This window comes from Serinus canaria, chromosome 4, assembly GCF_022539315.1.
Source record: "Serinus canaria isolate serCan28SL12 chromosome 4, serCan2020, whole genome shotgun sequence".
Lineage (NCBI taxonomy): Eukaryota > Metazoa > Chordata > Aves > Passeriformes > Fringillidae > Serinus > Serinus canaria.
The window spans coordinates 53,185,086-53,211,567 of NC_066317.1; the positions used below are offsets into that span (position 1 = coordinate 53,185,086).

General features: G+C 36.0%; 2 protein-coding genes across 3 annotated transcripts in view; both read right to left on the reverse strand.

Annotated features, from left to right (window-relative positions):
• ZCCHC4 (zinc finger CCHC-type containing 4) lies at positions 1–10,439 on the reverse strand. The gene is made up of 13 exons (XM_009101437.4): positions 10,327–10,439; positions 10,022–10,140; positions 8,413–8,495; positions 7,415–7,690; positions 6,855–6,935; positions 6,465–6,537; positions 5,831–5,981; positions 5,221–5,321; positions 3,950–4,071; positions 3,295–3,370; positions 2,743–2,794; positions 1,913–2,057; positions 1–233 (listed from the first exon to the last, which is right to left on the reverse strand). The coding sequence occupies exons 1-13, from the start codon at positions 10,409–10,411 to the stop codon at positions 110–112; spliced, it is 1,488 nt and encodes a 495-aa protein (XP_009099685.4). The 5' UTR covers positions 10,412–10,439; the 3' UTR covers positions 1–109.
• The window catches only part of PI4K2B (phosphatidylinositol 4-kinase type 2 beta), a 21,938-nt gene continuing 5,484 nt past the window's right edge, over positions 10,029–26,482 (reverse strand). Inside the window, exons 3-11 of one of the 2 annotated variants that reach the window (XM_050973537.1) lie at positions 22,123–22,323; positions 21,494–21,625; positions 20,034–20,187; positions 18,488–18,555; positions 17,893–17,989; positions 15,756–15,889; positions 14,675–14,734; positions 11,979–12,173; positions 10,029–10,140 (exon numbers count right to left, since the gene is read on the reverse strand). In XM_050973537.1, coding sequence (XP_050829494.1) covers positions 12,000–12,173; positions 14,675–14,734; positions 15,756–15,889; positions 17,893–17,989; positions 18,488–18,555; positions 20,034–20,187; positions 21,494–21,625; positions 22,123–22,323 — 1,020 coding nt within the window. In that variant the 3' untranslated portion in view covers positions 10,029–10,140; positions 11,979–11,999. Of the gene's footprint in view, positions 10,141–10,698; positions 12,174–14,674; positions 14,735–15,755; positions 15,890–17,892; positions 17,990–18,487; positions 18,556–20,033; positions 20,188–21,493; positions 21,626–22,122; positions 22,324–26,482 lie in introns of those variants that run through there. The other variant, XM_009099878.4, reaches the window with a different exon arrangement.

Consider the following 26,482-nt stretch of genomic DNA (forward strand, 5'->3'; position numbering starts at 1 on the left):
TTAATTCAATCAGGTTTTATTCTGGATGTTAGCACTTACATTTTTAGAAAATGGAACAAAAGGCTGACAATAAAAAAATAAATTAGCAACTATATAGCAGCAAGAACGGTCATGTCCTTTTTTTTTTATTCTTTACTTTCCTCTTGGAGAATATGGCATGTTTCATAGCTAATCTTTTACAGATCCCCATTTTTATTCGCTTTCGAATTTTCTGCCCTTTCTTTTTGTCAGGTCTGTAAAGCAAAAAAAGTAACATAGAGATTAGAATAAAATGAAAAATACACTTCTCTGTACAAATACATTTGCTGGTACTCTAAATAAGTATATGAATTATGTGACAGTATGTGAAGTACTGTCACAAAAAGTGCAATGAACATTACATCTCAAAATGTTATGGTCTTTCAACTTCACAAAACTGTCCACTTTATTGCCATTATACATTCATTTTATGCATTTATTCAGCACTTAAATTTACACAGATTAAAAACAAGAAACTCACTCACTGAGTACAATAAAAAGCACACACAGAGTTTCATGCTGAATATAAAATGCATGAATATATAATAGAAGGACTTAGAAGAAAGTATGTTAAGTTTAACACCATTAGGAAACATCCTGCAATTAGTACAGGACCTAAATACAGCTAGCAAGTGGATTGTTTTCTGCCTGTGACAAAAGATGTCATAATGCAAAACACTGAGTAATTATAACAAAACATACAAAATTTTTGTTAGAAAAAGAGATCTAAGGTATCTTCTGCAATGAATCAGCAAAAGAACTAACTGATGGCCTGAAAGTACTAAAACCACTCGGGCACAACTGACAGAACAGTATATTCCTGGACAGAAAAAACAGATGAGGTTTCATGAAATTCTTTTAGCATCCTTTTAATTTTTTTTTTTTGGTCAAGGAAAAAGAAACATTAAGAGATGAATTTTTTATGAGAGCTATATAAAATGAAACACTGCTGCCTTTTGTGTCTAATACTCCCTAAGCAAAACCTGGTTTAGTATCAGTAGGACATGAAGCAATACACCTGTACCCATCTGCCATCCAGCAGGCATCTGATGAGTCTCTGCATACTGATCCAAGAGGGTAATGGTCTGAATCTCACTGTGTAACATAGGTACAGCTTTTGTGAGGGAAAATTTGCCTTCCACTGCTACAGCCATTCAAGTCCAAAATCACAGAAAAACCCATTTCTCTGGAGAGGAATTAATAGAAGTGCAATCAATTATCCTGAGTTAGAAAGACTGAGCCATCTGCAGGACCATCTCTTGGAACTTCCTCTTTTCAGTTAGTTCCATCTGAAGAAAACCACACACCATTTACTTGGCTCTCTGATACATACAGGTATATGTACAGTGTTCTTCTGTATGTAACAAAAGGAAAACCATGGAAGAATTAAAGTACTCAATGTGATCCTCATTAATGGTGGAGATCAGATCATACTACAAAAAGCAGCTGAAATACGAGAAAGAAAAAAAGCAAAATATGCTACAACGAAGCAAAAGAGACCAGAAGCAATAGTGACTCTTAGTGTCTCTGATTATAGTGACTCTTCTCTCTGCCCTTTCATGAGGAATTCAAAGGGGATAAAAGTGTTTCATTACTTCAATTTTCAGTCATCTTGACTGAGTTCCATGCACCAGTCACCAAGTTTGCAATCCGTATAAATCAGTTTTGAAAGAAAACCCACAGAGAAGGAATTGGGAGCCCCAGTAAGTGACCTGCCTTTATCCCACCCTCCCTTCAGTATGTACTCCCCAGCAATGCAGCAAGTGGGCAATAGGGAAAGCTGACATCAGCACCTAAAGTGGAAAATCATCTCTTTCTGCACTGATTCCATGCCATAAGATCTCATCTCATCTGAATGCTGTATTTTACTGTATTAATGCAATATCACACTTACTGACAAGCTGCTCTGCTGCGGGAGAGACTGGGACAGGCACTGCGCTTGTGACCTGCCTTGCCACAAACGAAACAGCCAGTGTCAGTCTTCTCACAGCTGTGCTTCTGAAGAGTGCAGCAGTTGCAATTGTTACAGTGAAACCAAGCTGCAAAATACATAACATGATTTATGATCTTGGAAAAGTTTAAAACGAACATTCTGAATCTAAGCTTTAAATATAGGCCACATTGCCCGGTTTTTAATTCTGGATTAGCTTTACAAAGATAGATGTAGTCACTTTCTGGTCCCTTATCACATCACTAGACATACTGTTGAATTAAGTGGGAACTATTTTGCCATTAGAACTTTTATCCTGTGCGTCATCTTCAAAACAAAAATAGTGTCGATGTTACAATGTACTTACAGATTTTGATTGTTGTAACAGTAACAAAGATAACATCTACAGCAATTTATACAGAGGTACAACTCAATTTGTGTATGAAACATAATTTTGTCATGATCTCTCAAACATTTTAGTACTTGTCTACTTTTTTAGGAAATTCAAGGTTTAGAAAATTAGGAAATACTTATATGACAAATAGAAATATTTCTGTTTTGCCATGATAAATATAAATGGGATGCAGTGGGCCCTGGCAAGAATTTATTCCACTTCCACACAGTGCAAGTACAGCTAAACTAAAGAATAGTAACTTGAAATTGAGACTTTGTTTATTCTATGTCTTCTGAATTACATTTTACTTCTTTCACAGAGTATTTTCTCTTCTGGTTTGGAATTTCAGTTTCTTTGGACTAAATGCACTTTTATTTAGAAAATATTTTTCTGTACTTACAGGGCTTTACACATTTTTTGCAAAGAGCACAATGTTTCCATCGTCTGCCATCCTACAAAAGGAAAATAAAGTTTTGTTTATTGAACCCCCCACTGATTCTCTCTTAAAACAGAACTACTCATGTAGTCCTGTTTTACAGGCCCCCACTGTTTAGAGGAAGAACTCCTCTGTAGGAAGGACTGTAACTCAGAAACAGCAGTCCTGAGAATCTGTGAAAACCTCAGGCGAAATTTTGAAATTAGCAAGTTCTACGACTTTAAAGCATAAGCAAAAATGCATGTGTCAACAGACCACAGCTGGGTAAGTTCTGGTCTAAGTGGCAAGCAGCAAACTTGTCTTGTCCTCCTTGCAACACAAAGGAATTAGGGAAAGAGAAATTAATTCCCAGTGGGTTATGGAAGATGTACTGTGAAGGTAATAAGTCTATGAAACTGAACTGCTGTGGGTTTCCCATGGAACTCAATATCAGAACAGGTTTTTACCAGCAAGTTTTACAGAAGTTGTTTTTTGACTACGGCTAAAACTTCATTTAGAAAGAAGTCAAAAACTTACTTTTGATGTACATGAATTGCATATCTCACAGTGCTGGTTACCAGAACTAACATATCGCTGACATACAGTGCAAAACCTGGGGAAAAAGATGTACTGGTCCACTATTTGCTCACAAAACAATTAATTTTATATAACCCTAACTAATGTAAGGACTGCAAAATCATTTTGTTGAATTGAAAATTCTGTCTTTGCTGCATAAATGACCACTTAGGCCATTTACACACAGTACATCCACACAGTAAAGTTTAGGTCAAATTATCAACAGTATCAGTAGTAAATGAAACTAAATGCCTCTCTCCTTGATGCTTCTCATACAAGTTCATTTTTTTAGTACTGTATAAACAGCTGATTATCAGACATAGCTATAAAATTGTCTTGTAGATGTAAAACAGTATTTCCTACAGACAAAATAAGGAATCTCATAATTCCACACTGAAAAATTTAAATGTCTTTTTAGACATTTCAGCTCTCCTACACATTATTTATATAATATGCAACTTTAGAATGAGACAGAAAAATATGGTCTTAAGCCTGGCATCTGTGTTAGGCAAGACACTATAGAACAGCATCATTCCAAACTCCTTTGGAGACTTTATGCCCTAGTTAAGAACAAAGACACTCTTTCAAAAGTCACCTGAGCATTAATACATCTTACCTATATCCCTCTTCTTCAGGAAGCACAATCATACTTGGGGTAAGGTTCGTGAAAATACGGACAGGAGACTGTCTACGACCTGTCTTGCCATGTTTATAAAGTGCATGATTATCATAGTCTACCTAGAAAAATAAAACCATAAAAAAGATTCATAAAATGAATGCCAAGCACAGGCAGAGCTATTTACATATTTATTATCTTTATAAGTGCCTTATGAAATGTTTCTAACCCCAAATCAGATTACAAATTCTACATCAAGTTTTTTGTCTCATTTACCCGTAAATTTGTGCAAACATAGTATCAGGCTAGACTCACTACACTTCAATAATCATATTGTACTTATTCCTTTTTGCTTGTTTGCATGGGATATCTAAGATAACATTGCAGTTGACTACAGAGCAGCCTGCTATAAAAAAAAGGATCTATACAGCTTGGTTTGTCAGTACAAGAGATGACATCTTAACCCATCTGAGAAAAATTACAAAGTTGCAAATCTAATCAGCCTGCTTTTTCCAGCACTGCCTTCAGAGAGTTGTCACAAAAACTCTCGCTCTGAACACTGCCAGAAATGCAGAGTCTAGCCTAGCATGAGTTTTCCATTTTCTTCAACAATTTTCATTCCACAAGATACACTGTTCAGAACATTAATGCCAAAATTCATGAAGCGTTGTTACATGAAAAAACCTTTAGTATCGTGAATACCCATGACTGAGCTCTCAAAACACACTGAAGTAGGTGTGCCTAAACTATATACAGAATGGATACAATACTGAAGAAGCTGATGCCAGATTATTGCTTTATCACTGACAAGTTTACTTATTAAGTAATTCCAAACATTTCCATCATTGTAATTGTACTCTGATCCCAGTAGTTTTGGAGATGAAAGACCTTAATTTTGTAATATATATGTATTTTTTTTTCTAAGGCTGGGCACTACCCACTGACATTTAACATCAGTGAAGAATGAAATACTCTTCATCAAGTTACCTCTCATCTCTGCAACAAGCACCTGTCAGAATTAGTGCAAATCTGTTATACTGAAAGCCTGCCAGAAGAAATGAGTCCAGGGATAAATGACAGATGAGTTAAAGATACATAACAGGAACATGATCAAGTTATCACAGATACAACTAATAAAAATACAGAATCCAGTCTTCACATGAACAAGGCCACGCTACAGAGAAGCACTGCCACTGCACCTGCTTTCACCCATTTTCCTCTTCACATTGCACACAACTGGTAATTAGCAGATTCACTGGGTTCAGCCATACCTGGTAATCCATCATACTGAAGCTCGGGAAAAAGTCAAGAATGCGAGACTCAAAGAAGTATGGAAATATCCAGAACATGGGCATCTCTCTGTTGTCATGACCTAGTAATGAAAAAACTTTGGTGTACATAGGAGAAAAACATAGTACATGTAGCATGAGAAATTTACATTGAACATTCCAAACACATAAACATGGATATGTACATCATGTTGGGCAGAAGAACTAGTTCTCTTAGGCAACAGAAAGTTTTGGCATATTGTACATGTGGAGATGTAAGTGCCATGTAACTAAACTCTTGACATCCACTTAGGTTGCTAAGAAAATGTACTGGTTTGAAAGCTTATTTTTCTCTACCTTTAAGTCCATTTTAATTGCAAAGTAGATTTGAAAAAAAAAGGGAAAAGTTTTTAAGACAGACTTTCAGAATTGGGCATTACTGAACTAAAAATATCAGGAGAAGAAATCAGGTACATGATAGTTCATCTTTAGAAATTATAACATGAGGGTGCTCACATTCACCTGGGTAACAAGAATCACACATTTATAAATAGATACTTTTTCCTTAAAGTGATGTTACAGCACAAGCCACCCCTCTGGCTGTAATACATACCTTCTTTTTCTGTCTCCCTCCACATTGCCATCAGTTTTTTAAAACTAGAAGCCAGTGCTTCCACTAAACCTCCAAATGGGGGATCAGTCACCATAATGACTCTTTCACCATTCTCTTCACACAAAAATTTCCTGCAAGTTTCACGTGCAGCCTGTAAGAAGCAGAGGTTAATTTCCAGAAATCATGATTCATGAACTGTAAACATATTGTCTCTGGTAATAAACCAATCACTGCAGAAGTTTCAACTTTGAAGACTGAACATTGCTTCCCTCTTGTGGAGGTGAATTTCCTCTCGGGTAGCATTAAAAAAAAAAAAAACCCACAAAAAATGCACCTAGATTTGAAGGACTGAAAACAAGTCCCCCATTCAGCTAACATATAAAAACATTACTGAAAATCAAAGAATGAAACTGCCTCCTTTTCAGTAGTTCTCTTCCATTCAATTCAAAGTTGACTACTAAATTTATGCTAACTAATTTTGCTTACACACCTTAATTGCTGTGTCTATTAAAATGTTCTTAATTCATGTTTTTCCATGATGTTTTCTACTAGAGTAGTCATGAGTTTCTTACAAAATTCTGCATCAATAACATGCACTTTTTTACCAAAGCACTCAATAAATACTTGGCCTTACCTCTCCACCAAAAAAATGATGATTGAACATGTTGTAGTGGCAAAACTCATCCTCTGTGTAAAATTGTGAATACCTGCAAAATAAGTTTTGATAGGGGTAGAAAAATATAAATAAATTTTTGTCTATCCTAAGATAGGATATTTAGAGTGAAAACAGGCCTCAGGAAAAACATCATCTTTGGGTTCTGATTACTGACAACACATACCAATACTGAGAAATTATTAAGTATACTTACTCTTCTCATCAATTGGATGTCATTTGTGTATGCATACAGGAACAGAGATGCAGAGACAAGAAAGGGAAAACAACCACCAATTTATCTCTTAAAGCAGTAAGAACACCGATCTTTGTATATGTTCTTCAGATACATAAACATTTATTAAAACCTACCTGAAATCAATATCTAGCAGAAGGCTTCTAACATTGAATTTTTCTTCTTGTGATGCTTTTGACTGGATCATTTCATGAAGCCTGAAGTATAATTGGAAGAAATTTAACACATAATGACTGACTTCAGAAATGATCTTGCAAGACAAGAATGCCAGGTACTTTACTAATCATAAACCAAACAGATAGAGAAAACAGAGTCTAAAGTTAGGGGATTCCATTTGGCCTGTACTCCCAGTTAGAAAAAGATGTTAGCCTTGAAAGATAACTAATCAGTGGAGTCTCCTGGATCACTGCACACAAAAAAGCACAAGGTAAGAAACTCCATGTCACTTCCATAACTACCATAGAGATCTGAAGTGCGTATGTGTGTTTTTGGCAGCACTGCCACAGTCTTCTCTGGTATCTTATAAGTTCACAGCTAGACCCCACTAGATGCTTGGATAAGTTCACCAGTAGTGAACCTCTTATTATGGGAGAATCATTGACTATAATCATTAGTAAGCTGTACAGCTTTGAGAGAGAAATATTATTTGAAAGTGTAACAATTCTCAGTGATGTACCTGGGTGTTCCAACAGAGAGGACTCGTCTGAATCCTAAATCTATAAGGAGATTCAGCAGGAACTGGCAACTTCTGTCTGCAAATAAATACTGTGCATTTGTTTTTTTATTCTCCAGTGGATATAGAAGTTGACTGGGACTTTTCAGCTGAGCAGTGGTGATATCACACAGGAACTGGTGATCTGAGTGTTTTTTCCATTCTGCTGGCAATAGCAATTGCTGGCATTCCTGGCAAAACCTCCTCTTTGATAATGGCAACAGCACAAAATTTTTGTACCTTTAAATACAAAAGACAATAGGGAACAAAGTTTGGCAAAAGCCTCTACCAAAAATAGGAAGGGGAGCTATGGAGGGTTTTTTTTATATTTTAGGAGTTCAGACATTTAAATAGACAATGCAGTTTACATTGCTCTCACAAAACTCCACAAGAATGAAGTATTATTTATAAAAATAAAATATTCAAAGGACACTTTGAAATGCAGAAAACATTGCCAACAAATATACTGGGAATCTCCATAAAATAACTGGAGATTCCCAGTAAAATAACGGGAGAGAATAATTTACAGAGTGAAGACTCCATCAACTATCAGCAAAGTCCTGTATGTTTATACATGAAGTTTCAGACATCCCTCGTTACTATGTTACCTTTGCTTCTTTTCATAATGTTAAGCCTGTTACTTTTACTTTTGCAGACTAAAGTCAGGAATAAATCTTTTTTTAACAGAAATTGCTACTGACCTCTAGTAAACACACTATGAGCACTAACACAGGAATGACTATATATACCCCAAAAAACCCCACCCCCAGTTCCTGGGGTGAAAACACCATGCTCTAGTTTAATGTTTCATGCTATTTCCTTTCCATTACCATACAACAATTCTTATTTTCCCAAATTAATCTTTTCATATTTTAAAGAATCGTGAAATGTTATCTCTACTTTCAGAGTACCTAAACCTGTATTACTACATCTTTACTGCAGAAAATATACATTAACAATACCTGTCCACGTTCTGTCTGTGTGTAAAAAAAGGCTGATGACTTCTATTATATTCTTCACGTGCTGCAAGCCTAGTTTCTGACACCTGTAAAATTTGCATACATGAAAAGTTACAAAACTAACAGCTACTGCTGTGTGTGGTATATCAAGTCTCAACATGAAAAAAGTGTGCATCAAAGGTCTCATGCTTTAGCTACTTAGCAAGGAAAAATGATTACATTTGTTATTTCAGAAGAACAAGTATGTCTGCAGCACAGGGGCATGCTGCAAAACAACAGAAGCCTCTCACTGGGAATTTAAACTATGCATTTCATTCTCCTATCACATGTAATACTCAGAGAAAAACTCAAAAGGTGATTATGAGGAAGATAGAAAGAGCCATCCTTTCTATTAATGTGTGCCAGCAGTTGTGGTCCCTCTGAAGAACTATGATCTGACCCTGACAAACTGATGACAGTAGAAATGTTGCCCAAGTCTTTTGTGTGAAATCATTGTAAAAGCACGACAGCTCCTTGTCACGATCTGCACCCCAGCCTTTAACATTTCAGTCTCTCACTCTTCTCTGAGTCTTCTACCCTGTCCCCACAAGGCATACTCATGGTTTCACAAGACAGTTTCAAAACATTTGGTCAAAACTTATGGAACTGTTTTGCTTAAAGGAGGAGACAGTAAAATTCAATACAAGACAAGACATCATAATACAAATGATATTCAAAATGAATGACAAAGAGAAATTGCTGCAGATATTCTGAGTACTGAGCACCAGGCCAAGCCCCACCTTCTCAGTATTTTGTATATCCTACTGTTGTTTGTATCCAATAGATTTTCTCTATCTTAATTAGGGGAAACAAGGGCATCTTGGGATCAGAAGTACCCAATTTTTTTCAACATTGCAAAGCATTGGCAAACTTCCTATATGTTTTGGCAACAGAATAACAAATGCCAGGTTTGCTTAAAATGTACACAGCCTTTCTTGAAAGCTGTATTTGAAACATGTTCTCCTGACAGAAATAAGTGCTCAGCTAAATATCAGCTATTACACAAAGTTTAGAAAATAGCACTTGTGAGAGATTTCCACAATAAAATATACTTTTCAAATTGCTAAATAGAGAAAAAAAATCGCCAATGTTTTATAAAACCATAGAATGACTTAGATTGGAAGGGACATAAAGATTATCTAGTTCCAACCCTCCTGCCATGGGTAGGGGCACCTCCCACTACACCAAGTTACTCAAAACCCCTCCCAGCTTGGCCTTCAACACTTCCTGGGATGGGGCATCCACAGCTTCTCTGGGCAAGTTTTCCAGTCCCTCGCCACCCTCACAGTAAAGAATTTCTTCCTAATATCTCTTCTAAACCTCTCCTCTTAATGCTCAAAGCCATCACCCCTTGTCCTTCCACTACAGGCCCTTGCAAAAAGTCCCTCTCCAGATTTCCTGGAGGCCCCCTTCAGGTAGTGGGAGGCTGCTGTAAGCTCTCCCGGAGCCTTCTCTACTCCACGCTGAACAATCCAAACTCTCTCGGCCTTTTTTCCCAGGGGAGTTGCTCCAGACCTCTGATCACCTTCGCAGCCCTGAGTCTTCAGCATAGCCTTAAGAAGTGCTCTCTTACCTTCTCATCTTCCCACTGAAAAAAGTTACAATCCTTTCTATCCCTACAAGCCGAACAAGCATAGAATCTTCTTCCATCCTCTTTGCCTTGGCTGGTCTTCACAAACAGAAGTGCAGGACCTAGGGACAAACGCGAGGATAGGATAACACAGGGAACACCTGCAGACCGGTTTCACTGCTCCGCTGCAAGAGCCGAGCTTCCAGAACACGGCCTTCGCAAGGGCTGCTGCAAATCAGCCCGAGCCGGGAGCGCAGCGGGAGCCGAGCACAGGGACGCTCGGGAGGTGAGCCCCGGGCCCGGCTCACCGTGAGGGCAGCAGGGCGCGCCGGGCGCCGGCCCGAGCAGGGCGAGCGCCGCGGACCCCGGCAGCTCCGAGCGCGCCTCCGCCATGGCACCGCCTCCTTCCCGGCGGGCACCGCGCGGGCGGGCGGGCGGTTGGCGCCCCCCAGCGGCACGGCGGCCCCGCCGAGAGCCCCGAGCAGGCGCCGGGGGCAGCCCCAGACACAGCCCCGCTCCTGTCTGCATAAACTGCTCGGACAGAAACAACCGCGGCGAGCTTATACAGCCTTTTCCCTCCCTTTTCAACTGCCCTGTACCGTGTTTTACATTTAGGGTTTACACATTTCAGGTTGTTGAAGTTGCTGACATACTACATTAACATTCACATCCACTCAAAATTATATAAAATACAAGCATTTTATTATTTCTGAGTTCAACAATATTGCTTAGAATTACAAAATACAGCAATGTCTGAAATACTGAAAGTTTCATAAAAGCAGCAATCTTTCTCCCCTTCCCAGTCTTAAATGTCCAGAAAATTATTAAAATAAAAATATTTCCTACATTACATAAGTCACAGACCTAGAAACATGACTGTCAAGTCTTAAACCAGGTAACTTAAACATAAATGCAAACGGCAATTGGCAGGTGAGCACAACATTATTCAGGGCACAAAAGTAATTCTCTGTGCTGGAGGTATTCCAGGTTTTTTCTTTTTTTTTTTTTTTTCCCCAGTCAAAAAAACCCAAAGAAACTGTGTTCAGTTAGAAATTTAGAAGGCAGACTGGGTTTGTGATGAACACATTAGTGCCTTTGTCATTAGCAGAAGAACCACTCTGGTGACAAGAGATGAACACATTTTTACACAAATGGCAAAACAAACCTGTAACAACATGGTGCAATTCAATTCCTTCATGGTGATACATCTCCAAAGAAATGTCACAGATCTCCATACATGTGCTTAAATATACAAGTGCCAAACACTACAGTCAATTTTCAGCCTCTGAAACATACACTTAGTGTATTTTGTCACAGTAGAAACTGTGTACTTACATGGGTTGAATTTTGCTGTAATTCAACTATTTAACTATTTTTGGTCCCTGCGTGCAAAAAAAGCCTACTTGGAGCATTTTTCTCCCTTCTCCATTTCTTTAACTTGTGTCTCAAGGACAGATTAATTTTTTTTTAAGTGCATGACTTTTCAAGTAACTAGTCTACAAAAAATCTATAACCAGTTCAAAATACCAGGAAGAAATTCCAAGAAAAAGCATTTTCACAATCAAAGATAACATTCTAAACGTTTTTTTAAAAGGCCATATAAAAAGAAATTTATAGTGTATGGATTCTCACATTTATAATAAACAAAAAATTCCTATTGTACTCAAAGTTAGTTTCTCAGCATATGCAAATTGTCTTCCCTTATCCAGAATATTATTCAGAATACATTAATTTAGCCTATAAAAATACAGTATGGACAAATTATTTTCATTCCCTGACATAAGAATTCACAATTTTGACACAAAAATTGTAAACTTTTATTACATTCAAAATACATTTCTTAAGTCTTTAGAATTTAAGTTCTGAGGTGTTGGCAGTCAGAGCTCTTGGTATACAGCAGAAGTACATTATTGCAGAGCCTTTACACAGAAGTAGCTTTCTAAAGTTAAGAGAAACTTACTCTTCCCACGTATTTTTGTTGCTACCAGGAGGAAAAGAAAGGCTTCCTGCTATGAAAGGTCTGTGTGAAAGCATTACTCAGATGAACAATTCGGCCCTGACTTCCAGTGCTACTTCGCTCTACAATCACACGTGGCATCTGAACAAGCTGAATGGGACTCTTTTCATCCTTTAATGCCTGAGTAAGGTTTAGTATCTAAAAAGAGTAAAAGCAGGTGAGGTTAGGGTGCAGAAATAAAACCGTGGCTATCAGGCTTATCATTTTAGATGCCACTCTTCATTCAATTCTGTAGAGGACTGTACTGCTGAATAAATTCATTTCAAAAGATAGCTATTGCAAGTAGAAATATTTTATTGATTTGGTAACATGAATACACCCTACTGCTGTCTACCCTTCCATTCTTTTCCTATTTCATGCAGTCCTCTTCAAAATTTCAGAAAATTCCAAGACTATTTTAAATTTAGCACATCTCTTGAAAGCACTGCACCTTTAGTGAAAAAAATACCTCTGAGAAAGCCATCAACATGATTTAACATAGGATGTACCAGCAGTTTAGCTACAAATTATTTTCATTTCAGAAGATATGAAGCCATATAATTAGCTCCTACCAAACTCAGTGCTAAGACCCAAATTCAGCCCTCAGCTCCCAGGAGTCTGTTATCTTTCTTCCAAAACTTCAGTGCTCATGGACTGCCCTCATAACTTACTCCATGTTCAATGTTATCCTGCTGAAAACTGAGGCAAGCATTCAATTTAGCTCTAGTGACACATTTGCATTATCCTTAATATCAAGCCTTTTTCCCCATGCACAATGCCCCTTTCTTCCTTGTAACACTGATCCTTTGCTTCTTCTGCTCTTCCATGGCCACAGAACCCTGACAAAGTCTTTTGCATGATTTACTACAATTTGGTTCTGCCAGCACCTCCACTTGACATTTACATTCTCAAAGTTCTAAGGCAACCTTTTGTAGATGTGTTACCCGTTGCTTAGACTCTACATTCTTGAGAGAACTGCTTCTTTTGGGTTTGAAACCCTTCCCAAAATTTTTCCTACACTTCACAGAAACAGGCTTTTAACTATGTTTGATAGCTTAAAGACTCTTGACTCTTCCATACAAGGTATGTTTCCCTACAGTTTCTCTATCTAGATTACTCATTTTCTAATTCTTAAATTCTCATTTTTAAGGATGTATTTGGATGCTTTGGATATACTGCAAATTCATCCCAAGTGAATGAATCTCTTAGTATGTGATCTAGACAGCCAACTCTTCTATAATGCCCTCATAACATAACTTGGTTTTACACCAAAACCAAGTTTTAAATCACTGCTAAAAGGCATCGTCTGTCAAAGTATTTCCAATAGCATCCAAGGATTACTCGTTATCTGCATTTCTTCCATGCCTGAAAACCTGACATTTCCCACAGTGAAACACACTTCTATATAGTTAGAGAGAGGTAAACAAAACCCCAAAACTAAAACAAATATCTGCTAAAATCCACCTGAGGGACAGTGTGTGAAGAAAGGGTCCAGATGCAGCCTTTCTAGTGGAAAATTAATTTTGACAACCTCAGCTATATCACTCTCAATTATATTAATCATGTTTTTCCTCAAGTGTTTTCTTAAATAACAGATTCCTTGAAGCCTACTGTCTCATCAGAAAAACGCTACTTAATACAGTTTAGGATGCATGAGTACCCACCTTCCAGTAACTACACAAACTTCTCAGAAGAGTTTTTTCAGAAACAATCCCTATAATTCAATTTAGTAAGGTTTGCTGTCATTTAGCTACCACACAAAAGATGTTAACTGGGATTATGTTTGACTAAGCAGAGCTGCAGTCTCATGCAAGGTACATCTTGATATAGGAAATTCTACAGAGAAAACATTGAGTTAAGACACTCTAGGAACTGTCTTAAAACTATCCATGCTGAATTCATGAACACAAGGACTAAGTTTCAATAAATTAAGGGCAAATGGGACTATTAATTTGCCTAGTTCAATTGCCTTACTCTTGCAGAAATCACTCTTTTGTACCTACAATGAACTAAATTTGTTCTTAGCTAAAACTTTTTCTCTAGTATTTCACATCAGTAAATTTCTAAAATAGGAGGAAATGGAGAAACCCCCTCCTCACTTACTTGAGGGTTTAAAAAAAAAATACAACCCAGAACACAGAACAAAACAAGCTCAGCACTTATATATGATCAAATTTCTAAACTGAAAATGGCTGGACTGTTTTGAAGTATAGTTTCAACATTTGATAAGATGAAGAAATTTCATTACCTAATATTGCTTCTAATAATCATGTCGACCCTCTAAAACAAAGTCACATTTATTTTAATAGCATAATGAAATCAGACATCAAATTTTCCTTCCAAATGTATGACTCTTTTTAATTTTTAAAATACCTAATAAGAATATACAGTTATGTCCTCCCATCCCCCACAAAAACAATAAAACAGAATTAGAATAAAAGCATTTTCTGTAAAAATTAAAAAAAATAAAACCAGCATACACCTTCTGCTGTTTTATCTATCCACAAATAAGAACAACTCTAGAAAGAAATATAGTCTTCTCAGATGAAAATACCTTCAAATGTCATTCACAGGAGTTAGTTTTTGCAGCTCTAAAGAAAGCAGCTGAGGAGTGATGACAAATTAAATACATAAATAAAAATGCAAAAAAGCAGTCTTACCTGCCCCCTCATAACAGACATCTGGTTTTCAAAAGTAGCCTTGTCAAATCCTTTGTCAGTCTTTATTTAGAAAACAAACAGTTTATAGTAAATAACCCATTTATTTTTAGCTATATATTTAGCATGCAAATTCATCAATATCATAATATACATATTCATATTTACCCACACAAACTAATTTTTGAAAGCTTCAAATTGAATGCCAATATGAACCACAGAAAGGTCGTAAAATACATCAGTGGGTACCACTTTTGGGCATTGGTAAATACCAGCAGGTGGTAGATACCAGGCTTAATATTATCACACGTTACAGTGCTCTTTCATGATGACTCCAGCAGAAAAATACTTCCTCCTTCACATTTAATAATACTTTACTAACAGGCCCAGAGGCATTTTGAAGACAAATGAGCCAAAGATGCAAATATAGCAAAAATGTGTTAGAGGATCTAGTTTTGACATTACAGCTGCATTTTCACTCAAAGTTTAAAATTTCCAATTCTTTCAATCCTTAATTGGATTATTTCACTTGAATATCTGACACAAAAGTTTACAAAATGTTTTAGAGAAGAACACTCTTTACATGTCAATACTGTAGACAGTCTCAGTATCTTTAAAGTGAGTTTGACTTTCAATATGATCAGGATTTCAGCAGCAGCTTAGCACAATACACACATATAAAATTAAATTTATGAAAGGTATGGAGGTACTTTAAGTTATGTTAAATACATGACTTTCCTCACGCTAGCCTTAATGTGTATACACACCACATAGGTATGTTAAATGCTGCTTTTACACAGATCTGTGATGTAAGAGTAAACTAGCTTTAATTAATCATGTGAAACTTAGATATAGAATAATTAATTTATGTTTTCAGATGAGCTAATTACTATCAATTAACCATATTGGTGACAGTTTCCTTATAATTACATAAACCCTTTCTACCATGCCAATGTTAAAGGTAAATTAGCATAGTATCTTGGCATTCAGCAGTTAGATGGGTATTCCTTTTGTGAATGTAACTGTCCCATGACAAATATCAGCTACTTCCGTAACAGTCAATTCAAAGAAGCACTTGATTCACCTTAAATAGCTCATAAAGGTCTTCACAAAGGTCCTGTACAAAGTTCATATCAGAAAGGCGAGGAAGAACCAGGTCTCTGGTCTCCTGAGAGAAAGGAACTTTTGCTTGAGGAAGCCAAGCCCAGTGAAAGGGATCTAATACAGAAAAACAATGCACTTAAACAAGCAAAAATGAAATTTTGAGTGCAGTACTACCTACTGCAAGTTCTCACCTTGGGTAACACCGCATTTTCCCAACATTGTTACCCCACACATTGCTATTGGCTACAGTTACCAGAGCAGCTTTACAACTGCTAAGCCATTTTTTCAAACAGTGAAATATATTAAGCAGTAAATATTTAGTTAAAGCAAAAGGAAATAAAAGGTATATAAATTAAACATGGTAAGCAACAGTCGAGGCCTCCCCCTAGTTTAGTAAGGCAGTTTCCTTTGGACTAAAATCAGTGTTCACTGCCCTCCCCTCAGCCACTGAAGCAGTCATCATTAAAAGCTGCCTAGTTATCAAGCATAGGCTGTCCTTGGTAAATCCATGCTAGCTTCCCCATCACCACCTTGTTCTTCATGTGCCTGAACATGGCTTCCAGGATGATTCATTCCACAATTTTCAGACAGACTGAAGCAACCTCTCACATTACTAGAGTCTTTCAAGAGGGATGAGGAAACTGCATTACAAACAGCATCAGCCAGCTGCCACTGTCTCCAGTGCATTCCATCTACTCCTATGAACTTCTGTATGACCACCTTAAGAGCTCCCTTTCTTCTGCCTTGGGGATTCATTCCAAGGGCTCTACTTCTGAGCTTTGAGATCCAAGAGACAGAGAGCAAATCTTACAAGTGAAAACTGAGGTTAAGTCAGCATTGAGTAACTTGTTCTTTCTTATGCCTTTATATCTTTGCTGCATTTTTCTTCAGTGCCACTCTCACTTCTAATTTACCCAGCCCTTTCTTGTTGGTCTTTATGTCTTCTGTACTCCAGCCAACCTTCAACATTTCAAACTCCATTCTTGCACTTTTGGAAAAATTCTCTATTTTCTCAGGGAAGTCTCTATATCTTTCCTTTCTTTAAAAAATGTACTTAAATTTTGAATGCCAATTCAGTCAGGATTTCCCTGTTCATCCCTGCTGGACCAACTTCATGCCCTTTGCAAATTCTGCTCTCTCACTTGAAGAAGGTTATCCTCAGTGACCCAGTAGCTCTAGTCATCAAGACCATGCTCTAGGGGGTAAGAGACTGCAATTTGTAAAAATAATGCTACAAGTTTACTTTGACAAAACTATCACACACCTGTCCATCTGCAAAAGAATTCTAAAGGATCATGCAAGTTTATTATTCTTGATGCTGAAGTTAAGATGGTACAAAATAAGTAGTAAGTGCTGTGTCTTTAGAACAGCAACAGAAGTGACTGTAGCCAAGAGATATATAGGACAGCATCTATTTAGTATCAAGACAGAGACTGCACAGAGCTCTGGGTGGAGTACTTAACCAGGCTTTTGACAGCATAACTAGCCCACACCTAACTGCCAGAATTACCTGACTGGATAATAGTCCACAGATAATAGCTCACTGCAAGCCCTGTTGGGTGCTTCCCCCCTAGTGATAAGTAGTCAGAGATGTGGTCAAAAGCAATCTCATTTTAACAGTATTTTCAAGCAGATGGAAAATTGAATAAGTATTAACTTCTACAAAGTAAGCTAAAGCTGAAAACAAGAAAAAACAACCTGCCCACTGTCCACGTACAACAGTATCCTTTCATTTTGAAACAGAAATTTGGCCAATAGAGGGACAACTTGCAAATCTTTGCAATGAAGTTATTTTCGACTGTTTTTCAAGAAAACCTGCGTGAGAAACATGATGCTAAATTCTTCCAATTTCACCAGTACATACAGTACTATGTTTAAGAGTGTCCATGTATTAATATTGTTTAGAGGTAAAAAATATGAACAAGAACCAAATCACATATACCATTGCAAAAATGGCATTTGTTGCTAACTTTCTGAAGAAGAATACATTATTTGAAAATTCAATAGATAGCTACAGTGATGATTTATTAGCTCCTTACTACAACAACACAAATAAAAATTACTTCCTTGGAAGTTACACTCCCAAAAGGAAAATGATTGAAGAATGCAGTACGTACATGCCCTCCACTCATCAGGATGCTTAAAAGGAAATGCTAAACCGTTGTCAATTGCAGCAATTTTAATAGATTCTTTAGTTATAGTCCATTGGCTATCCTGCAGAAGGAATATTCAAAAAGTAAGCTATACTCACATGCTTACAAAAACAGCAAACTCATTAAAAACACTAAATAAAATACTTTGTAGCTTCACTGGTTAAATTCAACTTAAACAATATAAACAGTATCCAAATAAACTCCACCATGTATAATTTCTTACTCTACCACCATTAAAGAGAAGCCCTTCCTCAAACACAAGATAAGCAGAACACAAAGGGATGAAAAGATGTACCTGAGCAACAGTGGATTTAGTTACTGTTATTATAGCCCAAGCTAGTACAGCAAAAATACAGAACAAAAAAAATAATTTCTAGCACTGTTCTACCTAGTCTAATCATAACAGCTTTTTCACTCATTTTGCCTAAAATAATTTTTACTTATCATATTTCTTGAGACCATGCACCAGGATTAAGGATATGCCCTTAATCTCTAGAAAGACCAAGTTACAAAACTAAAGAATTTAAAGAATAGAAGTTTCAAAGTACAATTTTCTTACCTTATCTGACAGATCAAGTCCATCATCTTGTTTTTCGTACCTGACTAACCAGTTGTCGTTACCTCTGTCTTTAACAGGAAAATGCATGTCACAACATGTCATTTATAAAAAAAAATCATCATCTAAAGTGACATACAACATGACACTTCACCCATGGAGTTAGGCAAACCTGTTCAAAAAGGGGTTTCCCCATCACATGTGATTTAATTTTACTGAAATGTACAGACAACGAATTCAGAGGAAAGACCAAATTTACCATGTGTTCCTAGGTATGGGTTACTTCTTTAGGTTCCCCAACTGGCTGAATATGCAGCAAAATATCAAGAAGGCAAAATGAAACTATCTTCATACATTTTATGCAGAAAGATTGGTTCTGGTGTGCATTTTTCCTGAGGAAAACACTATTAATTTTTAAGCTTGTTTTAAAGCAAATGGAGAAGGCCTCCAAAATTGTAGATAATGTGACCTTTGACTACATGGAGAAAACAGACTCTACAGAGATGGAGAAGGGGCAAAACTGAACAGAAGGGCAAGAAGCTGAAAATGCCTGCACTGTTCAGACAAAATTGTGAGATTAAACACTCTGAAAAGGTCTTTCAGACAGAGGATGACTGCACGGATTTGTAGGACCTTCTGTCATTTTAAGGTGCTCCTTTCAGTTTAATCATCAGATTTTCATGTTCTATTATGATTAGATATATTAGATGAAGGTAAAATCATCCATGTAATGCGGTTTTGCCTTTTGAGTATTTTCCTCACAACTTTAAGAATGTCAAAAAACACTGTTTGGAAACACTGAGGCTTATTTGATATAGCTGACAGACCATGGCAACAGCTAGCAAGTATTATGTTCTTATGAAACCTTCTTCTAGTTTGCTTCCAAAAAGAGATTTTTGAGAAAAGGAAAATGAGTTAGACCTGGTATGTCTGAAGAAAAGCAAAGATGCCCATCTCTGCCAAAACAGCAAAGTAAATATTTTAAACATAAAATTCCCTTTGAATTTCTCAAGAAGTAATTCACCTATATAGGTAACAGAAGAATCCCAGCTCCTAAGTGATAAAAACCAGAGTTCAGGAGAAAAGACAGAAAAGACCACATTGCAGTGGTACCTCAGTGCCTACACAACGAATATGAACTATTGTGAGCTGGTGTGAAACTGCTATTATCAGCTCCAGTTTAGAAAAGCAATCGTAGTCACAGGTTTTCTTATGGGTCCTGAAACCTCACCATCCTTTATCCTAGTTGGGGGAAACAGTTAATAGACTATGCACAGAATTAAAGCCCAACGAAAGCATTTGTTTTTGACTTCTCACATTGCTCAAAAATAGCGATCAACAATCAAAGAGTTGTTTGGACGGTTTTTGTACTGCAATATTTAATGTATTAATCCAAAGTAATTATTTTAAAATTTAAATTACAGCTTTATGGCCTTCAATCATGACAGAAGCATTTGAAATGCATTAAAAGCCTTAAGCACCAGCTTTTAGGCAGCATTGCTTTCTGCCTCACAAGAACAGATAGATGCCAAGAGATACTAACAAATACCTGTATTTCTGATTACATAATCCAAGATAACCAATCTTTCAAACTGCGACTGAAATTCTTTCCTTGTGTTCTCAGGTAAAGGATCAGCTTCAAACTTCCTGAGCCAGTAGTCAGCTTCCTTATATCCTTCAACAAACAGCTGGAAGGAGCCAACCTGAGATATTAAGAAACTGTGTTTGGAAAATGCACATGGGTAGGTCACATAAGTAATCTCAACATTAACAGAAAAATTCATTATATACTTTCAAAGTTCAGAGCTAAAAATAATTAAATAATAAATAAATTTCTTTTTCATTCCTATATTCTTAAAAAAAAAGCTAAGTGTCAAATCATGTGAGGGCGGCCTTCTGGTGGTTCTGGTGGTGGTTTTTTTAAAATATTTGTTTAAATACTCAGTGAGTTTACCAGGAATAAAATATAGCCAGGCAGCTCAGCGTAAATGAATAGTTAGTACTACAAGCAAGAAGTATTTGAAACAGAGAGAAAGAAGTAACACCTGACCTCTTCTTCATTGGAAAACTTGTTTCAATAGTTCAGAGAACACTCACGAAAAATTACAAGAGAAAAATCTTCCTCTCTGAATAGCCTTAAAACTTCATTTTAAGAACAGCAGCATTATTCACTTTCTTCAAGACAGAATTTTTGCAAAAAATTACTGAAAGACATTTCCCAAAAGAGCCCAAGGAAGAACATGAGCGCTGGCATAGGCTCCATACCTATGCGAAAGGCACTCAAGATTGAAATTCAAGAACTTATGTTTGAGAACTAAAATGCAGAGAGATAAACACACAGCATGTGGAATAACCATGCTCATACAAGCTTGCACAACCCATGTCACATGGATCTAAACTGCTGGGAACTGCCACAAGTGGATTACACAACTGTATGTAACCTGTGTTTTAAAAGCTTAGGATTAGAACACTGTAATGATATTCTGGGGAAACAATAAGGCTCATTAGGCAAGAAAGATGTGAGGTTTTTAGTCAGTGTGATCTTCACATAAGACAAAAGGAAGGCAGGAAGAATACAACAGCAGGGTACCCAAAAGGATAAAAACAAAAGCAGGCAAAAAAAAAAAATTAAAAATTTAAAATTATATAAGCTGCAGGGAAAAAAACCAGACTGACATAATCAAAACATGACACTGAAAGGACAGGTAGTAAGCAATCAATAGAGCAAAAGTGAGATATATAACAATTAATATGTTACTACTCCAGCAGAAAACTGGACTGCTAACTGAAACAAAAAGTGAAAAGATTATTAAAACAGTTCAGAAGAAGGAATGATGTAAGAATGGATACATGTTGCATGGAAACAATTGTATCAAATTTCAGACAGTTTTCAACAAGCAGCAAGTTTTTTTCTTCTATCGTAGAAGTTACTTATAAATACTCATTTTTAAAAAAAAAAGTTTTATGTAAGAATCAGGACATGCACAAATGACTTATTTTTGCTCTTACCTTAGGAGGTAGTCCAATTCTATTAAATTTTTTAGCAACTTTTGGCACTTTCTCTAAAGCATATCTTTTTCCCCTTGACTTTGCACGATCTATTGCACTGTAATTAAAGGTCTCGCTGACAAGCCAGACAACCTTAAAATTAAACAAAGTTAAACACAGCTCAGAACTCCTCATTATTTCAATTGTAAATTTACAGTTCATGTTATGTTCAATTGTAAAAAAAAATTAAAAATAAGAAGCAAGCATTAGGCATTTTCAACAGATAAATTTTATATGAAAAGGTGAATGTTTTCTATTTTACATATCCCAAACAAAAATGGGAATTTTATATGCTGGTTTTTGCAATTTGAATCTTATCAAAACATGAGGCATAAAAGGTATTGGAAAATGCTAGACAGTGGTTCCAAAGAAGAGATTCAATTCAGATCTCAAAATTATCCATTAAATCCAAAATCCCAGTCACTTTTTCTACATCAAACCACTGTGCCTTTGTACCTGCTATAGTTTATAAATGACTTATAAATAACACGTGATATACAAGGCTATCTATACAACCACAGTTCACAGACTGACAAATATGTCGGCACTCTTTTTTTCTAATTCAGTCATTTATGTGTTTTAACTTTTACCTTAGTTTTAGGTACAACTCCAAGCCCCAGCTTCTCATCCACAAGATAGGCACCAGCTTCAGAGAGATATCCCTGATTTGGAACGAGGCAGCCTCTGCCAAAGCAGCAAGGACAACATATTTTGTGAAAATATTTGGTCCATTTTGGATTTAGATGTCCATAAGGCTCTTCAGATTTTGGTTTGAACACTCCAATAATTTTCTAAGGTAAATAATATAAAAGTAAAATATGAACACTTTGAGTTGCAAAATATTAAAATTAGTTTTAAAAGTAGTTATTTGAAAATATTGGTTAAATCTTATCCAGTGTGTTTTACAGTTGTTCTTTTTAGATTATGAAACTTACAAAACTGAATTTCAAATAAATTTATTACTAAGTGCTTCTTTAGGATTAGTACAAATTCAAAATAAGCTCTTTATAAGAGAAAATCCAAATCAACATTTACTTTTTCAAAACATTCTGTCAAAATTCAAAAGAATTGCATTTTAAAAATATTTATCTTAAGTTCTTAAAAAAAGTGGTTTTAAAAATACCTTTAAAAACAATTTTCAGCCCACCAACAACACACCAACCAGTTATTTCAGAGACGCAACGGCGCCAGGAAAGTGACAAACATATAGGATACTAAAAATCAAGTGATTTATTTTCTTTTAAATCTACTTTTCTTATTACCCTGAGTTTGAATAGATCAAAATGACCATCAGCCATCATTTACATTAGAGACATACAGTAAATCATAAAATGAGTCAGAGCCCTGTGTCCAATTTTTGAGACTATGCTTCAAGAATTTTGTTAACAAACTGGAGAAAGCTGGGGGGAAAAAAAGGAATAAGCACAAAATATGTGAATAACGAAGGACAGTAGGAACAGTGAATGCTTAAGCTAAGAGCAAACTGAGGCAGATGAACTACAGAATGGGTTGCTATAGAAAAAAAAAGGAACAACACATTTACTGTTAACAAGCCAAAAAATGACAGGGTTAAAACCCAGCAGATAAGCTGCAAAAAAAGAAATCCTTTAGAAACTTAAGTGCAGCTCAAGACTGGAACAGACAGCCAGGTTCTGCAGTCTCTTAAACAGGGTGAAACTAACAAAGACATGCCTCAAGAGTTATGTTAAAACAATGCTGCTCCACAGCACAAGCATTAAATTGGCAATTTCTCAAGGTGCTTTCTACATAGGGTTCTATATTTGTTAACCTCAGTCCACAGGGTTGTTACCACATTATAATATACAACCTTTCAATTTTCTGTGATAAACTTTGGCCTAGTACATAAAGTTCTCATAATGACTCTTCAGTAGCTTAAGTGGAATGCCATAGAAATTCTGCATATTCATCCCTTCTCACTGGACAATAGCAAGTAAATAAAATTATTTCTGATAAATACCTAAGGACAACTGTTTAAGAAGTATTTTCACATATTAGTACTTTATTAAATCCATATGAAAAAAGTGAGTATCTCAATAAGCTAAACACTACCTGTTGTTGCACCAACACTCAAAGCTGATTCACACTCAGGTCATGAACATGTTTGCTGGCAGTCAGAAACCAGCAGTATTCCCCAGTAGTTGGTGATTCAGCTGTATTTGGGAGAGGATCTGACCAGCTGGTTTAGCTTCTAGAGATTTTTCAACCAATACAATCTTGCTTTGTCTAATATTGCCCAAGACTAAGTAACTACAGAAAATTTAATTCATTCAGTTTGTAAACAAATACACAAGACACCAGGCATTAGTAGCATCATATGTTTCATCCATCTATTTTGATTAATCTCCATTAACTAAAGGAAAACTAAGTTACAAAATTCTATTATTTGCATTCATACTATAAAATTAGCGTCCAATCAACAGAATCAAGCAACTAATTGACAAAAATTCTCTTGGGTTCAGTATGCTATTATCAGTAATTCTAAAGTTGCATTCAAAACCTTGAATACAACTGCACACACAAAATTTGACTTAGGCTTATACAAAAAATATTCTATGCAATGTGAGAGGCCAGCATGTTTTTTGAATACTTACATTTTTTTGTTGTTGTTCTTTTACTTTTAAATCACAGCATTTGGAATACTACTTTAGTCAAAATCCTACTGTTAGGTTTAGAATTGTTTAAAAGTTATTTAATTTTTTCCTATTGAATCACATGTATCTACCCAGTTAAAACAAAGCAAGCAGCTTTGCTTTTCTTGGAATCATTGTGGTGTATTTAGAAGTACATTCCAAACCTTTAATTATCTCTTCTGAATCTCTCTCTGGCTAATACTTCCTAGTAAGTGCCCATTTAAAAAAAGAGCTTAGCTCATTCTGTTACCAGCCTGGACTGTACTGTGCTATACAGTCAAATATAGATATGGTTTTTAAGATTTTGCTGAAGTTAGAACTTTTGCTAAACTTTGCAGAGCCACTGCTGTTGAAGACCAGAATAGAACAAAAATGTTCAATCTATAGAACAAGCTACACCAAGGCCAGTCTTAATTTTGCCAGTCAAAATGCATTTATAGACTGACTCTATTAACACTAGCAATTAGTTAAAACTGTCAGGAACATGTTGCAGAACAATTTGTAACAGACACAATGTCTTTTATTTATTGCTTACACAATGAACAACAAACATAGACATATTCAAGCATTCTGTAATAGTGCTGCTTAAGTACTGAACTCCATTTCAGTATGCAAATACATAACTTTGGCCAAGAAATGCAAAAAGACAATTTTAATTGTGCAATTTGAAGTTTATCTTGTTGATAGAACCAAATAAGCATATAAGGTGTCCTAATGGAAATAGCTTATTTTATCTGTAATTTAGTATTCATTTTGGGCACTGCAGAAGGTGACCAGTAAAAAGGCTTAGCACATCTTTAATGAGCTCCTTCCCAGAATAAGGAAGAGATTACTCAAGAGGAATGGGAGAAAGCAAGTGACAGAACCGGTCTGAAGTGGAATGATGCAATAGTCAAACAGGATCTGAAATCCATTCTACACATGAAAGTTGCACTATTGACAAAATGAAGTTTTATCAGACCTTTAATATAGACAGCAAACACAGATAAGCTCTAGAACAAAAGCAAAGAATAAAAGCAAAATTTAAAGTCTGCTAAGCACTCAGTATCATTATTCTCACAGTCCCATATCCCAAATACATTGCAAATATTTCTGAACCATATGAAATAAACAATTTTTGTTTCTCCTAAATACTTATATTCAAATCAAGGACCTGCATAAGGGAGGAGGGCAAGTCACTATTGGAAACTTAATTAGGAACAAAAACAACACAGCAAAAGAAAAGTAAAACCAATAAGAAAATCACCACATAAGAAACAAGGAATAATATGGCCCCTCCAAAATACTATGGTTATGTTTACACTAAAATGATGAACAAATACTCTCTCACCATTGCCAGGGCTCATGAGTACCTCAGGCATTTGCTAGTGACCAAAACCAAGCAAAATCAACCTAGATAAGCTTCAGACAAAACAGATTTACACATATGATATGTTTAAAGGTATGATTTCCTTTCCCTAGTGATTTGTCTACTAACTTTCTAAGAATGAAAAAATCTTGATTGCACAGCACTTGAGAAAAACTCAAAGAACTTAAACAGTTGTAAAGCATTTTTAGCTGACACTCTAGAATATTGTTTAGATATATCATGCACAGAAATTTTGAAAAACTATTGATTCAAACCAGTATTTGTCTACTTACATTTTTTCCTATTGCATATTAAATAAGACAAAAACCTACTTTAAAATACTACTTTAAAAAGAGCATAAAGTTTGAATATGTGTATATAAGAACACAACCAGAAAATCTATAAAGATCTAAGCTACTACAAAAGAGAGTGACCTGAAGCTGGAACTCTGAAGAAGTTTTTATATTTACAGCATTGCATGTGATAGCAGTAATCCCACAAAGCCATTACAGAAAGATTTGTTTTCCTTCAGGCTTTAAAAAGACAGAGACCCTCCTTTTGATCCCCTTCATTCTGGTGGAGAAAATAACTAACAAACATTCCTGAACACAGGCATATGAACTATAGTTTTCAGAAGATTTTGAAGGGGTGGTTCTGCCACTTTCCATAAACATAAAACCATAAATTGACATATTTATTCATATTAATGCTAGGTACCTATGCTTTAAAAACCCCCACTTATTGAATAAAGTGTAAAAACTATCATCAGAAAATTGCCATTACAACAAACTAAACAACTATGAAAATTAACTGGCAAAACAGGAATATATTTTCTAATGACCAATAATATGACTAAAACCTAAACAAAAATGATACTACCTTCTAAATGAAAGGGAGATTACTGTTATGGGAATGACAAAAATCTTGAACATGCCCTGAAAACCTAGGCAT

Bases quoted from the DNA above. Each gene is read 5' to 3' on its own strand.
- ZCCHC4 (XM_009101437.4), bottom strand. From the start codon at position 10,411: ATGGCGGAGGCGCGCTCGGAGCTGCCGGGGTCCGCGGCGCTCGCCCTG. The intron at 7,691-8,412 runs GTATTGTTAATG...TTGTATTTAAAG, and splicing joins CACAGACAGAACGTGGACAG to GTACAAAAATTTTGTGCTGT. The intron at 3,371-3,949 runs GTAAGATGTATT...CTTTTTCCCCAG, and splicing joins CCTGAAGAAGAGGGATATAG to GTTTTGCACTGTATGTCAGC.